At 48.6% G+C, this 17932-nt stretch overlaps 1 protein-coding gene and 1 pseudogene across 1 annotated transcript in view; both read right to left on the reverse strand.

The window, feature by feature from the left end:
- LOC144174688 (cGMP-dependent 3',5'-cyclic phosphodiesterase-like) overlaps positions 1 to 17932 on the reverse strand; it is a 128245-nt gene that overhangs the window by 34210 nt on the left and 76103 nt on the right. Inside the window, exon 2 of the mRNA XM_077703502.1 lies at positions 6745 to 6834. Within this exon, the coding sequence (XP_077559628.1) occupies positions 6745 to 6834 (90 nt within the window). The remainder of the gene's footprint in view (positions 1 to 6744; positions 6835 to 17932) is intronic.
- On the reverse strand, positions 7987 to 8480 carry LOC144173638 (uncharacterized; annotated as a pseudogene).

Below are 17932 nucleotides of genomic sequence, written 5' to 3' on the forward strand. Positions count from 1 at the left end.
TGCCAATGTTTTTTTTCAGTACGCGTTACGGTCTAGCGGAGGCGTATACGGTGTCCCGGTGTCTTAGTACCGTAACGACATGAGATGACGGTTACGACGACGACATGAGACGCCAACAACCCCAGCGTCTGAGGGGCTTGGCCCCTAAGAAATGAAACGACGATGAAGATGACGACCTCACTCCGCGCTGTGTCCCCACGTGTGCTTAGCGTGACTCAGAGCAGATCAAGCTGCAGGCGCAAGTGACGCCCGAGATACACCCCCCTATACCGTATACACCCGTATTACGTTGCCGGCTTGTACGAAGGCGCCTGTGTTGCTCTTAATGTCGACGCCGCGGTATCGCGTTACCCCGCTTTCCAAACACTTTATCAAGTTTCCCGCGTCAAAGGAGCCGTGTGCGTTGCTTATCAAGCTGGACGCCATCCTTAGAAGAGTGGTGTAACGTATCTGAAATCGAGCGTCTTGCAAGGCATTTCGTTGCACATAGTCAGGAATGCGGTTTGTAACTTCCCTGTTCAGTTCTTAGTGTCACCCGCCGGTGTAGCTCAGTGGCTAAGTTGTTGCACTGCTGAGCACGAGGTCGCGGGCTCGATTCCCGGCCGCGGCGGCCGATTTTCTGATGAAGGCAAAAAGCGACGACGTCCGTGTGCACGAGATTTCGGCGCACGTTAAAGATCTCCAGGTGGTCAAAATTAATCCGGAGCCCTCCACTACGGCGCGCCTCATCGCCTGCGTTGCGTCGGCGCGTTAAATCCTACAATCAATCAGTCCTTAGTGTCTATCAAGGGACAAGACTAAAACTTAATGAAGGGGTGAAATCAGAAAATTCGGGGCAAAGAATAGAATATGGAAGGGGCCTTCATCCTTTATTATTATTATTATTATTATTATTATTATTATTATTATTATTATTATTATTATTATTATTATTATTATTATTATTATTCAAGACGTTCCAAATCGTTCACATTATTGTCCGAATATTGGGTAGAGGACCGCGTCAAGCGGACATTTGCGTACAATCCCCCACGCGCACGTCCGTGCGGGTATCGCCCTTCTGCAATGACAGATCACTGGCGCGCGCAAAACAAAGCGGAACACGGCACCGCCACGCAGTTTGCGTCGTTACGTCACGCAGCCGTTACGTGGCTGCCGCGCATATTGTTCACTTTTCAGCGAATGCCCTATCCAGATTATTCTCTGACGCTGGCGCCTTGGGGTGACTTTATGTTCACTTCATCCGTCGATACCAATTTCCTCCCCTCCCCCACTTCCCTCATTGCCTTGCAGCCACTGTAAGTGTTCATTTTGCCTTCAGTGCGCTGTCACAACTCCACTCGTTATTGTCATAACTGCATGTCATCCTGCACTGCGTTCCATCGGCATTGAGGGTATTTCAAGTTTTCAAAAACGCACATAAAACAGGTGCGCTAGCTGGGCAGATATTTAGCTCAAAATTTATGCTGAAGTTCAGGCTGGCGCTGCTGAAACGCTTCGGCAAGATGAAGTTCAGTTTTTTCGATTTACCGGTTCGTACGAATTGGAGGGCTTCGGATAATTTTGAACTTGTTTAAACAAACGCCAAACATCGCGTGCACGAATGATTTCGTATTTCGATGGATATGGCGTTGTGCGGCTGAGTCCAAGGACGCGGGTTCGTTTCCCGCCCGCGGCGGCCGCTTTTCTGATGCAGGCGAAAAGCGAAAACGCCCGTGTGTTCGAGATTTCGGCGCACGTTAAAGATTCCCAGGAGGTCGAAATTGATCCGGAGCCGCCCACTACGGCGCGCCTCATCGCCTGTGTAGCGTCGGCGCGTTAAACCCTATAATCAATCAATCAATCAATCAAACATCGCGTGCACGAATGATTTCGTATTTCGTTGGATATGGCGTTGTGCGGCTGAGTCCAGGGACGCGGGTTCGTTTCCCGCCCGCGGCGGCCGCTTTTCTGATGGAGGCGAAAAGCGAAAACGCCCGTGTGTTCGAGATTTCGGCGCACGTTAAAGATTCCCAGGAGGTCGAAATTGATCCGGAGCCGTCCACTACGGCGCGCCTCATCGCCTGTGTAGCGTCGGCGCGTTAAACCCCACAATCACGTTGCAAGAATATATAGGAGGCGAAACGGCCCATCGTGATAAGCGCGGGCGAGCGACCCGATAATGTCAACGAAAACCAAGGCGGACTGCAAAGCTTCGTCGCTGCGACGATGAAGGAGAGGGCAGCGGCACCTGATGGACGAAATGATAGCGGCCGCCCTTCTTTCCGTGGCTGTGCATTGCAATACCGAAAGCGGCAGCCCCGCAGTTTCTTCACCCGCGGCAGATGGCGCTAGCTTAACGTATACGACGAGCGCTTGTGACATTATCTGGCCGCGTTAGGAAGCCTCGTTTTCCCTCCTATATTGTTCTTGCTCCGTGCCCACCACCAACCAATCAATTCGTATTTCGCCCCCCTCAGGAATACGGCAGGTATACTACTGGGAGCCGAAGCAGCTATCTTACGCTCGAAAACCTGCATGGGGGGGTGCCAGGGGAGTGCCAGAAAAGTTGCAGTTCCCTTTTACGTTAATGTCATGGAGTCATGGATTAGGACGTTAAGGAACGCAAACTCCTTTGAGCACTCAGATGAAGAGAGAGAAATTAAGTGAACCATATAAGGCTGGTAACTGACGCCAGGCGGACGACCCAAGTAGCAGAAAGTACTATACCAAAGGAAGGGAAAAAGAACCACGCTGGAGGGCGACATAAGAACGTTCGGGGACAAAGAACGAATTTTCTATAACACAGGATAGGAGCGATAGAAAGTTTGCGGGAGAGCCCTTCGTCCTTCAGAGCGGACATTACGGTGATGGTGGTGGTGGTGGTGGTGGTGGTGGCAGTGATGATGATACGTTAGTGCGCATTGCACTGTAGTCAAGCGCTGCTCAGGTGCGAATGATAAGACACCGGAACTAGACTTGGCGCTACAATCCAGAAGCCTGGTAGTGAATGCGTAGGATGGTACAGTCTACACCCCAAGACCCGAAGCCGGATGCCCGAGAAGGAGGGCAGTGCTGTAAGAGTGGAGGGAGAAAGCCATCTGCAGGGCTGCAGGAATGCGGGTCGAGGAGCCTCACGGAAATGATTCGTGCCTTGTTTGTCTGGGAAGCGGTCCAAACTCACGGCGCCGCCGCTCACCGCCGAGAGACGAGACCGCGGCCGCCGCCTCCTCTTCCTCCGCCTGCACTCCCTCGCTGGCCATTGGAGACTGCGCGCACTCACGCTGCAACTTCGCTCTCGGTCGACTTAGATGGGCCCACTGTCGGGCGCTTACCCTCCGGCCATTCGCATAGCCCCGTGGCCGTGCATATAGGACCGGAGAGGGCCGGAGGAGGGCCGCGTGCAGAGAGAAAATAAATGGCGCCATCGAAGCAGGCGGGCGCCCCAGCGCAACGCTCAAAACAGACGGCTGACGAACGCCTCCAAGATAAACATGCCGAGGGTCTGCAACCACGGGCGTGCTTTGATTCAAAAGACATTGTAGACCAAGACCTTACATCACCGGAATTTTCGGGAACCGGACAGTCACGGCCACCGAACCGGGTGATCGGCCTTTTTGGCCGAGGCCCGGTGCGTATAGCGTTCTCGCTTAGGCCGTGTTGGGAGAGAAGACGGAAGCGGTGGGGAAGAGGCGACCGTATGAGGTGTCCTCAAGGAGAAGGTGGAGATATTACCACATGTGCGCGATTTCGTCAGCGGACCTCCCCTATGCGGCGGCGGTCGCGAGCGAGGAAGGGGTTTTCCTCGACCGTTGGTTGGGGGCGGCCTGAGGTTGTTTACACACCTCCACGTGTCCTTCGTCTCACGTGGGTGTACTCCGCGTTTTCCCGCCTTTATCGCGACCGACATTCAGTTTCTCTTGCCTCTTCGTTTCCTCTCTCGTGTGTTATAGCATTGTGTTAAATCCGTTTCTTCGCTTATCACGCAGCAGTGTTTTCTGTTGTATGTCGCGGTGATCCTCGTTGGCATTTTCTTTTTATATTGGTCGTAAAGTGCTGAGCTGTCATTCGTTGCAGGCATTGTTCCCGACCTCCCGGCTTCCGGCAGCTGCCGCCTTACAGCAGACGGTGGCAAGGGAAGGGGGAGTTGTTCAGAGAAGCTGTCTCGTTACAAAGTCGAGCACTGCGCTTCAATTCGGATAAATGACGCATCGTCGAAGCAGAGAGCCCGCGAAATAGGGCCGCAAAACCAGCGCCTATTCGTTGTTGTATCCAACGCAAAGCGCAGATGTCCCGGATTGCAAAACTGTTTCCCAATCGGATTATTTGCGTGCACGAACAATGCCGCAGCTAGGAAACGAAATGCTCCTAAAGTCTTCCTTCCTGCGCGTGTCTTGTCGCTTCGCTTGCACGTAGCTTCGCTGCTGCGGTACCACGCAACGAGGCGAGGGGTAAATGGCCTTGAGATAATAATAATGATCTCAAGGCCATTATCTCGAGATATTAGTAATTACCTTGAGATAAATACCCAAGAAAGTGGAGGGGAGAACAGCCCCGCCGGTAGCGTATACGATCATCGGAGAGAGAGAGAGGGGGGGGAGGGAGAAAATGTATGATAGTTGAAAATCAGGGGCTTGTTGTAGAAACATAGTATAATAATAAGGAAAGCGAACAGTCAAGAACGCCAATGGGGGCATAAGGACGATAGTTCTTTTCTTCCTTCTCCATTTCTTGCGTTAAAAAATTATATATATGCTTTCCGAGGTTTTCTTGACTGCCAACCCTTATTTTCTGTCTTATTTCACAGAGCCCCTCATTTCCAATTTTCTGATTCGCTATATATATATTAAATATATATGTATATATATATATATATATATATATATATATATATGTATATATATATATATATATATATATATATTTATATATATATATATATATATATACATACATACTTGGGGGTGGTACGTAGCCAGTGCCACTCGGACTACACGGGTGGCACTGGCTACCACCCCCAAGTACAGTAAACAAAAAATTACATTGACATAAATACCCGAGAAACTGGTGGGGAAAATTGCCCCGCTGGTAGCGTAGTGGTTATCGCACCAGACCGGTATTCTGGAGGTCGTGGGTTCGGATCCCACCTGGCGGGCATTTTTTCACCACTTTCTTTCTGACTCAAAAAAAAAAATTCTTCATCTGCTTCTGTGACGTACCGAATTATCCCCTTTGCTTTCCGAGGTTTTCTTGACTGCCAACCCTTATTCTGTCTTAATTCACCGAGCCCCTCATTTCCCATTTCTGATTCGATATATATATATATATATATATATATATATATATATATATATATATATATATCCATGAAAGGGGAAGTCAGTTGGGCTTGTGGTTGCTGCGTGTGTCAATACTGCGCGCTATGGCGATGAACGAAAGCCTTAAACTTTTTGAAAAAAAAATGCGGCATTGCTTCCAACTTTTGAATTACTCCACCATGTACTTCGCCATTTCTTATTAGATGAACACCTGGGCAAAACCTGAACCCTGAGGCGTTCACGCTATTTTCTCCGATATGCACGCAACGAGAATGCGCCTTTTGCGTCACTGCAGCAGTGCGCGAAAGCACACAAATGCCATGCAGGTTCTCAGAAAACGTTTGCCATGCAATTAGATCCTCCGCTAAGCGCGCTGCCATTAGCGTGGGCAGTCGTCCGTGCTCAATTCAGCCTAGCTTCAATCCGAGGCCGACGGATTGGTGTCGGCTCGAATGCGTCTAAATGAGTCGCCCCTGTATACGGCGCGTACGTCTTCGACGGGCGATGGGCCAAAATTAGCCGCTAGCAATATTTTATAAAGAAGTATACCTTTAAACTACGCGGCACTATCATGTACCGGCACGCCCTAAAAACAGACTCTCGTATACCTGGGCCGTCCACAACTAGCTTCGCATGCTGTTCGCATTTTATCTTCATTTTTAAACGCTTAAAGGGACCCTGAAACACTTTTTTCAATTGTTTGGAAATCATAAATGTTTTCAGAACGTACGTAGTCAACAAACACATCCAGCTTAGATTAGGGCGTTACAAAGTACCTCAGCCAAAATAATTACTGCTTATTCCCATCAGATAACTTAATTAGGAACCTGCTCAAAATAATTTTCTGTCTTTCTAGAGTCTCGGCGTTCTTTTGCCGCTAGAATTACGTAATTACACCAATGCAGCGTCTATTGGCCGTTTACTTTCTGTCGCCGCAATAAATGCATTCGGTAGCCACTTTAGAAAAAAGCCACAAAGCTAAGCACTAATGGAAGGCGGATAGTTCTGCTGCGACGAGCGAATCACGCAGTGCCGCTGCGTGCGCAGTGCTTCCAGACGCGAAGGAAAGAGTGGAAGCGTTTGTCGGAAATGTTGCAGAGTCCCTTTAAAGTTTCTTGAAGCCACGCCCTATCTGAATCGAACTGCATTTCATCTCTCTGTTGTTTCCGAGTGTTCGCACAGACCTGACACAAATCTATAGAACGTGAGCTTGCGAGTGGGTCTTGCGAAGCCAATCGAGGTTTTCAGCTTGACACAACCAGCAGCTATAATCACTACGTTATTATATTGACGTTTGAAGATAACAGCTCAGTTACGCAACAAACAACAGATAATTTCTCGCGCAGAAAGAGCTCTTAGGACATGACAGACAGCAGCATCTTTTTGGTGTGGTTTGTTGAGCTAACAATATGTATACGCGCGGAAAGTGAGCAAATTGGTGACTTACCATAGAAGGTCGAAGCGCACAAGGAGCATGACCCTCCCCGAGAGTGATCAATCGCAGTGATCGGTGATGGGTATTTACCCAAATCGGCTCCTGAAAATGAAACAGGGAGCGAATTGAATGTATGAACGACTCCCGCAGCGACAGCTCCGACTGTTTTACGACAGAACGAATCACATTTTGCACGAATACGAAATCAGTTGGCTGAGAAGAACATCAGATAAGCGACAAGCATTTTGCTACTCCCATAGTTGATAAATAGTGACAAATCCAATAGCAGGTTTTTACAATGGACAGACATACTACAATTCATTCTTCTCCTTTGAGTAAAAAAAAAAAACGGCTTTAAAAATTAACTGCTTCTGATTCACGAATTTTAAAGCGAGCTTTAAAACAATACATTGCTCAAACGGTTCAGCTATGCATACTTATTATACAATTTGTTCTCTCTGCACTAGGTCTGTCTTTGCGCAGAACGAAATGGAAAAGGAAACAGCGGAAATTTCGCACCTTGTTTTTTTTTTTTAAAGCATCTTCTCTAACTAACCAAATATAAGCTTCATCAAGGTACTGACGATCCTCAAGAAGTCAAATGAATATGTTCGCAAAACTGTTGCCGGAAGACATTCGTGTCCTACAATCACGGGCGAGTGAGGAGGGCTGTAGCCGAGCCATTGAATTTAGGAGAGCAGTCAACTCCGCCTCGGTGGCTCAAAGGCGAGGGCGTTGTTGGGCTGCTGATCTCAATGACGCGGGTTTGATCTCAAGACGGAGGCGAAGGGAGAAAACGCCCGTGTGTCGAAATTTCGGCGCACGTTAAAGGATCCCCAGATGATCTGCATTAATCCAAAGTCTTTCACCACACCTTGCCTCATGGCCGAGGTGTGGCTTGCGCGCGTAACACCCGATTTTTCTAAAAGCGAGACTTTCTATGCCTCTGTCGCGCCGTAGGTCGTAGCTCCAAGACCCACTGCAGGAAAGCCAGCTTTACACGCTGGGTTTCCACAAAGGGAAAATGATGATGATGGCGACGATGACGACGACGATGATGATGATGGTGAAACGATAAGCGCCCCAAGAAAAAAAAAAACGGTTGGAATCGAACCTCGGTCCCTGGCGTTATGAAGCCGATGTCTATCCAATCGATTCATTCCGACTTTTTTTTTTCTTTATTGCATGGAAAACTAGCCCGAATAGCTTAAAGTCCCACCCTAACTGCAATAACGGTACATTCACTAACACATTTTAAAAGTCAGGCAGGCACACACACGCCTATAGAAGATGCAACCAGTCCGGCGGCTGCGATCGCGCCGCATAGACACTGTGCACAAGCGCACATTGTTCGCGAAAAAATGACTTAGTTTCACGAGGTTCCTCGGCATGACGGTCAATCATGCGACATTTCCATAGGCTAAACAATCCTATCAGCGCGAAAAGGTCATATGGCACGGAACAGTTCTTCATCACTGGCAGGAATCGTATACTGTAGGGGGTGATGTGTATGTCCTTTTTAAGAGTCCGCTGCAAAATATCCCCCCCCCCAAAAAAAAAAAAAAAAAAAAAAACACAGCATTCTGACATAAAACAAAGCAGGGATCAATTGTCTCCGGCTGGTTACACAAACGACAGTTAACAGACCAAGGCACATATACACCTCTACTATTGAGCCATGTTTTAACAGACAACGTTGATGTGTGCAACTTAAAAAAGAAAGTTTTTGCAGCCGCTTGGATGCACATTGCCGTGACGCGCTTCAACACACTGTCATCTAAAATCATCAGATATGGTTGGCGGTAAATGGGCACTGGAAATAAACTTTCAAATAAAATGCCCGTCAATTCTTTCCTGGAGAGACCGTACAAATACTCGAGAGAAAAACGCACAATAAGAAACTTGAAAGTGTCAGCAGTCTCTTTCAGAAAGCCCCAAAGCGGCTTAGGATTCTCAGGGTGGGTTGGAGCAAATAAAAAAGGCAAATGAGCACTCAATTTATGCTGAATAAAAACCTTTAAAAACGGATATTCAGCCGTTTTGAAAAAGAAGAACCGTCACGGTCGAAGCGTGTGCTCATACTCTAAGCTACTCGTACATCTAAATAAATCAAATTCAAACAAACCAATCACAAACAAAGGGATGATGGGAGGAGGGCGCAACCAACCAAAATATCATGATTAGTTCTCAGTTGCTCTCCATGACTCTATGCTCTCCATGACTCCATGCTCATCATGACTATTTTGTTCCAAAAACCAGCGTGCACTGGAACGGCCTTCCCGCTTCCATCGTCTGCATCACCGAGCCTGTCACCTTCAAATCGGCAGTTTACGATTTTGTTCACTCATTGTGATTTTTGTTTCTCTTCCCGCCCCGCTGTGTGTTATTGCTATGTGATTTTTTTTCCTGATTACCCCACTCCTCTCTGTAACGCCTGAACGGCATTGAGAGTAAATAAATGAAATGAAATGAAATGAAATGCTTTTTGCATCGACACATTGCCGACAACGATGTGACCATTGTCGGCAATGGTCACATTGGCTCCGTCCTCGCTGCCGCGCTTATACCCTTTGAAATGGAAGGATTGGCTGTGGGGGAAAAAGCGAACAGCACACTCCCACTAAGGAGGAGGTTGCGTCGGCCAATATCACGCCTAACACAAAGGGTGCTTTGCTGGGCGCGGACGGAGATGGTCCCCACCGTCGCCTAAAAAATTACGCGCGCCGAAAAATCAGTGTCTAGGGCCGTGGAAGGGGGTTGGAGGGATTCAGTAGTGGGGGGAAGAAGGGGGCGATCGCCCAACCGCAACAATTACTTACACTACTCAACATCAAACCAACACCAAAACCCGCAGCGTTGTGCTGCTCAGTCCAAAGACACGGGTTAGATTCCCGGCCGCGGTGCCCGCTTTTCTGATGGAGGCGAAAAGCAAAAACTCCCGTGTGTTCGAAATTTCGGCGCGCGTTAAAAATCCCCAGGTGGCCAAATTTCATCCGGAGTCCACACTACGGCGCGGCTCATCACCTGTAGCGTCGGTGCAAAACCTCAATCAATCAATCAATCAATCAATCAATCAATCAATCAATCAATCAATCAATCAATCAATCAATCAATCAATCAATCCCAGAGGAGTGCCGATACTCTGTGCCCGGGGACTAGGACCATTGACGACAGGGTGAAGCCAATTTAGTAAACAGCTAGGCCCCTTTTTATTAATGCAGTTTAAGAAAAACGAGAAACACACCACGCACTTGTAGTTCCGCTCTTTAAGCTACTTTTTGTTATCGTCCTCACCTTCCTTTCTTCATTTTAGAGCGCAGCACTTTGGTGGCCGCTACTAAGATTTGGTGACGGCGACGGAGTGGTAACCGAGCGAGCTAAGGCAGAAAGAAAACGGCGGAGGAAAGTGCGGAGAAAGTGTGAGGGGGAGGCAGTGAGACATGCTCCTCGTTGCATGGCTCACCAGAACCACATGAGATTTGCGCGGGAGGTTCAAACATGATTTACAACGACATGCTCGGCGGCGGCGGCGACGCGCTGCGAGAGATAAGTAGCGCGCGCTGCCGTGCGTTCGCTGATGACGCGCTCACTTCCTGAGACGCAGCAGCTATGCGCCGTGACCGGGAAGACTGCAGTTCGTGCTGCGCACAAATTTCGCATTGGGGAGTGTAGCAATCGCCAGCCATTTTTCCCTCTCCTGCTCCCCCTTGCATCGTTACATCCACTAATTCCCTTCTCATTCCGCGTGGCACCATGTTTGTGCCAAGCAAAGGGAAACGCCTTCACGTTTATTCAGAACAAGCCCGGTAATCATGCGAGTAGTGAAACTACGAACTGGGCAGAATTTGGACAGTAAGCACCAAGTTCAGAACCTTGCAATTCGCGTTAAGCGGTTCTTTCTTTAGTACCCCAACCACGCAGTTCGCAAAGAACATCAGTTATTCACCACGGGCACCCATATCTGGTGCAGCAATATCCCTCAATGCGCAGAGCTCTCTTTTCTCTTGCCAATCCCCCTCCCCTTACCCCGCACACACGCACGCAGAGTGTATAAGGATGATCGTGGGGAGTCAAAGGGGGGGGGGGGGGGGTGAATCCGATGGTGATTACATTAACGAGTTCGCGTTTTGGAGCTTTTTCGTCGCGAATGCAAAATTTAAACGCTCGAGTAGCAACAAAACGCATAAGGGCGCTGGTCCCGGGGCCATTCGCAGGCCGTCCCATTACCCGATGTCTGCAGGCTAGCCTTGATAGGATGACCGTTAACAAGAACGGTTCTCAGCAGCTTATATATACAGACGCTGTACGAAGCCATTTGTGAAGCTGGGCTTTTCTTTGGGAATCCGAGGTTCCATGTCATTCCGTATTCGGGTTGTTAGAGATCGCGGCTCTGGCAGCATGCGAGCGAATTGCTGATGGCACTGATTCTATATAAGCGGCGGAAGAAAAGTGCCCGAGAAATTACTTTCCAGATATTGCCTTGCAGCAGGGCGGCACATCATGGTCATTTCTTTTGAGCCTAGTTGTGATGGGGGGGAAATAAGCCAGAACTGAAAAGAAAGCTCTTCCAAGGAAGATAGCATCGTCCTCTGCACGTTATTGCGTCATAGCGCCACAAGTTTTTGTTTTGTTTCTGCTTCAATATTGCGCTTTCGGCTTAGTCATTTCACTTACACGATATTTAAACCAGAGCCGTGCGAGAATTATGCGCAATGCTAGTGCAACGTTATGAACAACGTGCGTACAAAAGTTCTGTTACCCTAACTTAGCAAAAAAAAAAAAAGAAAAAGAAAACGCCGTCTATAAATCATGTAAAATTGAATTTTCTCACCAGCAGCTGTAACGGCATTCCGTAAAGCCATCGCGCAGTCCATCACCCCCCCCCCCCCTCCAAAAAAAGAAAAAAAAGAGCGTGGTCATTTCCGTCGTCGTCACAGTCGACGCAGGAGAGAGCAAGGAGCTAACAGCGACCTATGCGCCTGAGTGTACTTCATCCGAATATTCGGTGGTTTTCGCGGACTGAGCCCTCCGATGAGGCACACAGTGCCACGGGATTGGCCAAGAAATTCAATGCGCCCCTTTCCAATTATACGGACACTCGTTCACACGCAAACTCATTGTCCATCCTTGTCGTCGCCTGGTCGAAGCGGGATTTTTAAAATCACATTCGTTAAGGACTTTCGACACATAACACGTATCATAACCATTTCCTAGACCAAATAGCTTCTCCTAATATATCTCCTTATGGAAAGAGGAGTATTACTTTTCTCCACATGTCCACTAAAAGCCATTTTAAAGCCAATCTAAATCCCTTGCAATGCTAAAGGCAGCGGCAGGAGGGCAGCGCTGAAGTCCCGTGAACGGTGTTTTGTTTGTCTGTGCGTTTGTTTATCTAAACGTTCGCTAGTTTCCTTACGTTTATTAATTACTAAGTTGGCACCTTCGTGAGAGTGCATATTCAATTCAGTATTTACGCAAACGACTTTGAAATGGTGGTATGCGAAGGTCAGAGCGATCTTAGCATAAACTTGCTACCATGATGTCCGCGTCGTTCAAAGGCCACACGCACTGGCTTCAGTGCACAAAGAGAACACGGACAGTCTCGTTCATGAAACACAACCTAAATGAGAAAAGCCGTGCGCAAAACAACCCCGTCTTATCCGTACCACGAAGTTATCCGGATCAGCCCCTGAAAATGATGGCATGGGGCCACCTACACTACTTCAGTGCATGCGGTCGCGAAGTTTCGCTACCTGAGAGGCGTTTATTAGTGCACTTGTGAGCACAAAAACTTTTGTACGAAGCACACCGCGTTCGCGAAGCACGAGCCGGGAAAAAAAAAAGTTTTCCTTCTCATTAATCACTTTTACCCGTCATGCCACATTCTCTTCATACCTGGTGCGTACCGATGCACTGGAATGCCTCGCCAGGATGAACGCATGGCACTTTAAATGGGTGTTTTGCGCTCGCACAACCACAAGCTACTTGGGTGTGGCTTTTAACTAACCAAATTCTGCTCCCACATCTTTTGGTAGGCTCGCTACCGAAAGCGAACGTGCTTGTTTTCGCTCGCGCGCGTTATCAACGCCTCTATAGCAAAGTCGAGCTTCCAAAACACGTTACGAAAGATCAGTGACCCGATTAAGCCTTTCCAGGTGCGTGATATCGATAAACGTCAGCAGTGTTTTGATCCGAAGACCGCTCGTGACAGCCGGCGGGAAGAGCTGCACGTTTGTGGGCCTTCTTATCTGGTCGGTGTTTATGTTCGCGGCCTTCCTCGATGGGCAATAACGTCGAGCGCGTATTCCCCGACGAAAACAAGAGCAGCAGCAGCACGCCACAGTGCGTCGGCACTACGCACACAATGCACTCGCTACCGTCTGCCTGTCAGGGCGCGCAGCAGCTTCGGCAGGTGGTGTTGACAAAGAACTGCACGCCCGGCGCCCAGGCGGCGAGGCGGCGACGACGTCTCGTCGTCGTCACGCGAGCGACGGCAACGCGCATCGTCCCGTTCGATGGGCTTGCGAGCCAGTCCGCGCGCGTCGGACTTGCACTAGACGGGGAATTTCGCAAAGTCTCGCAATTTCGAAAATTGACAGGAAGGGTAGGTTAGATAACGTTTGTTCATCGCGCAAAAGCTGTCCGCCCCCCCCCCCCCCCCCCCCGCCTTTCAGTGTATAATTTTGCTTGCGTTTACACTTTTATGTGAATCACGAAGAGGGTGAATTGCAGCTGCTGCCACCGCCACCGTCATATGTGAACCTCGGTGTCGTGTTTTGCGATCGGTATAGGTGTCCTTCCAGCTTCCCAGGAGGCGAAAGATTTAGTTAGGAAATGGCAAAGCATGACAGTCGCCACTCCAGCTGACAGAATAGAACTAGCGGAGCTTTCGAAGTTAATCAATAAGAGTGAAACAGCTGACATACGGAAGTATATAGTGGAAAGGCTAGAGCAAGCTGTGAAGGACGGAGGCAGCCTGAAAGCAGTGAATAGGCGTCTAGGAGTGGTTAAAAATCAGATGTATTCACTTAAAGACAAGCAAGGCACTTTCGTCACAAATAGGAATAAAATAATTATAGTAGCCGACGAGTTCTATAAAGATCTGTACAGTAGTCGCGACATCCGGGATAATACCGAACGAGGAAGTACCTCAGAGGCGGTAGACATCCCACCAGTAACGACAGAAGAAGTAAAGAAGACTTTGAAAGAAATGCAAGAGGCAAAGCTCCTGGTGAGGATCAGATAACGGCAGACCCGGTGGAGGATGGCGGGCAAATTGTTCTAGAAAAACTGGCAAACCTGTATACGCAATGCCTAATGACCGCGAGTGTATCGGAATCATGGCAGAACGCGAACATCATCCTAATTTATAAGAAAGGTGACGTGAAGGACTTGAAAGATTACAGGCCGATCAGCTTACTTTCAGTCGTCTACAAGGTACTTACCAAAGTAATTGCGGACAGAATTTCTGCCACCTTAGATTTTAGTCAACCTAATGAACAAGCAGGTCTTCGTAAGGGCTATTCAACAATAGGGGATTTAATCAGGGGATTAAATCAGGAGATTCTATAGGGGATTCAATCAATCAGGGGATTGAGAAATGCGCGGAATATAATCAACCCCTAATCATAGATTATAATCGTAGATTAGGACAAAACATTTGACTCGGTCGAAACCTCAGCAGTCATGCAGGCATTGCGGAATCAGGGTGTAGGCGAGCATTACGTAAGCATACTAGAGGGTATCTACAATGGTCCACAGCTACCATAGTCCTCCACAAGGAGAGCAGTAAAATACCCATAAGGAAGGGTGTCAGACAAGAAGACACAATATTTTCCATGTTATTCACAGCATGTTTACAAGAGGTGTTAGAACATTGGATTGGGAACAGGTGGGTGCAAAGGTTAACAAAGAATACCTCAGTAGCCTCAGATTTGCTGATGACGTCGTTCTGCTAACTAGCTCGGGGGACAAACTGCAAATCAGATTGCCGCACTGGACAAGCAGAGTAGAATCGTGTGCCTGAAAATTAATATGCAGAAAACTAAAGTAATGCTCAATGGCCTCGGGAGAGAACAGCGGTTTGAGATAGGTGGCGAGGCAGTGGAAGTGGCAAGCGAATATGTCTACTTAGGCCAAGTAGTGACCCCGGATCACAACCATGAGGCAGATATAATTAGAAAGATAAGAATGGGGTGGAGTGCATTCGGCAGGCATTCTCAGATAATGAATGGCAGCCTACAATTGTCCCCGAAGAGGAAAGTGTATAAAAGCTACATCTTACCGATACTCACCCACGGGGCAGAAACTTGGAGGCTCACTAAAAGGGTTCAACTTAAATTGATGACAACTCAGCGAGCAATGGAACGGAAGACGATAAGTGTAACGTTGAATGACAAGAAGAGAGCGGAGTGTGTCAGGGAACAAACCGGTGCTAAGGACATATTTGTAGAAATTAAGAAGAAGAAATGGGCGTGGGCAGGGCATGTAATGCGAAGGCAAGATGTCGTTAAGGGCAATAGAGAGGATCCCTAGAGATGGCAAGCGTGGCAGGGGGCGGCAGAAAGTTAGATAGGCAGATGAGATCAAGAAGTTTGCGGGGATAAATTGGTCGCAGTTAGCACAGGACCGGGATAATTGGAGATCACTGGGGGAGGCCTTTGCCCTGCAGTGGGTGTAGACATACTGGTGATGATGATAGGTGTCTTAGAACACGATTAGAGAGCATGCTCCGAAAGCTGGTCATGGTGCCGTCTACATTCTTGTTGTCGATCCGTAATTGCCATTCAAATGGGAGGCCACAGATCGCAGCTTCCAAGACGCCCTGCCTCCCCTTCTACTTTCCAGTCCATTACTTCTCCAACCCTAGTTTTATTCGCCTACCGAGATGGAAAGGCATCGCGGAATATGACTTCCGTCGCTCGGAATCAAGGACAAAGCGAGCAACGGCTCCCGCCACGCGCACATAGCTGCTCGCACTGGCGCGTACGTTCGTTGGATCCACCAGGTCATGCCTCGATGCTTGGTCGCAGTTCGCCGGTTGTTCGTGCACGTGTTACTCGCACGTGTCGATCGACACAGACCCGCATACCTCCCGATCAACATAGCGCATCGACTCGCGTGGCTCTTTGGTATCTAGCAGTACGAGAGGCACAGACACGGGATCGCAGGCAACGGCATCGTTACGAGTATACAAGGAAGAAGGGCCTACTTTCGTTGCTTTAATTCTCTCTCTCTCTCGCACTCTGCCTTCAATCCCATTACCTCCTAATTTCCGCTGCACCCACTCCCCTAAACTTCCGAAACTGGTTTTGTTACAACCCTTCCCTCCAGATAATGACATTTAACACGCCGCTACACCTGGGCTGTGAGGTGCGCTGTAGGGGAGGGCTCCGGATTAATTTCCGCCACCCGGGGTCTTTAACGCGCGCCGAAATCTCGACACACGGGTGTTTTTTCTTTTCGCCTCCATCTAAAAAGCAGCCACAGCGGCCGGGAATCGAACCCTCGTCCTTGGGCTCAGAAGCACAACGCCATAGCCACTTAAACACCGAGACGGGTGTATAACCCCGCAGACTGCATTAATTTTACCCGCCTCGAGATAAACTCCAAGGGACGGGGTGCAATGGGCACAAGCTGACTCTTCCGCGCGGGTATATATGATTTCACGCGTGTCGCAAGCGTGTGTTGTTAGTCCTCTCTTCAGAATGATACGTTGGTGCGACAGCAGAATCACGCGAGCTGGCGAAGCAGATAGCGTTATCGCCCACTATCGCTTGCCTTCTGCGACGATGCAACATGTCCTCTCTTTCCCGAAGGGATTGCCGAACGGTTGAAACCTTTCTTGCGCCAAGTGTAGGCGGCAGCGGTACCGCGAATAAATGGTATCTTGTTTAGAGCGTACGCATTCTCGAAACGTGACTTACCCGCCGCTGGCTACATTCTAAAAATAGAGAGCACTGCGCGCAGAATTGGTCTTATAATGAGAGAAGCGCGAATCCCCTCCGCGCGTGCAAAAATACCAGGCCATGAGTGCACACGGGACGGCGGTCGCCCCGTGTGCGTACTCCTCTTCGTCTCGCTTTTTTGCGCGGTTGAAGCGAAGAGTGTCAGTAAACTAAATCCCAATCTCTCCCTTTTCGCGCACGTCGTTAGCTGGCCCAATTTACTACTCCAAGAGTGCGCTCTGAAATGAGCCTTTAAAGCAGTAGCTCCGCAAGTGCACTCGGTATATCCAATTATACCGGGAGTGCAACAGGATGTTTGGGCGCGCCTTTTTTGGGGGGACACTGTTTCCAAGGCTGTTTAATCATAAAAACTTTCTCTCTCTCCTCCGTCCGTTCTTCCTTCCTTCCTTCCTTCCTTCCTTTCTTTCTTTCTTTCTTTCTTTCTTTCTTTCTTTCTTTCTTTCTTTCTTGTTTCCTTTCTTTCTTTCTTTGCTTCGTCCTTCCTTCCTTCCTTCCTTCCTTCCTTCCTTCCTTCCTTCCTTCCTTCCTTCCTTCCTTCCTTTCTTTCTTTCTTTCTTCCATAATTCATTCATTCATTCATTCATTCATTCATTCATTCATTCATTCATTCATTCATTCATTCATTCATTCATTTTGACTGTTTTCTGTCACCCTTATATTTCTCTCCGTTTTTACTACGGCCTTCCCTTTCGTATTCGTTGCTTTCGCCTGCTCTTTTTTATTTACTCCTTTTTCTTTTTCTTTCTCAGCGCGTCCCTGAGTTTTTATCTTACTCTCTCCTCTCTTTCGTTCATTGATTTCCTTCCTTTTCTTCCGTCCTCTATCCCTTCTTTTCGTCCCTCCTTCCTATTTCCCCCCTTTTTTTCTATTGTCCATATTTTCCGCCTTAATTTGTTTTATTCACCTTTCATCCACCGCGGTGGCTCAATGGCTAAGGCGTTGCGCTGCTGAGCACGAGGTCGTGGGTTCAATTCCCGGCCGCGGCGGCCGCTTCTCTGAGGGAGGAGAAAAGCAAAAACGCCTGTGTGTACGAGATTTCAGCGCACGTTGAAGAACCCCAGGTGGTCAAAATTAATCCGGAGCCCTCCACTACGGCGCGCCTCATCGCCTGCGTTGCGTCGGTGCGTTAAACGCTGCAATCAATCAATCAATCAGTGGCTAAGGTGTTTTGCTGCTGGGCCCGAGGACGCGGGTTCGATTCCCGGCCGCGGCAGCCGCTTTTCTGAGGGAGG

This window comes from Haemaphysalis longicornis, unplaced genomic scaffold, assembly GCF_048455015.1.
Source record: "Haemaphysalis longicornis isolate Haplotype H1 unplaced genomic scaffold, Haemaphysalis longicornis Haplotype H1 scaffold_3, whole genome shotgun sequence".
Classification (NCBI taxonomy): Eukaryota; Metazoa; Arthropoda; class Arachnida; order Ixodida; family Ixodidae; genus Haemaphysalis; species Haemaphysalis longicornis.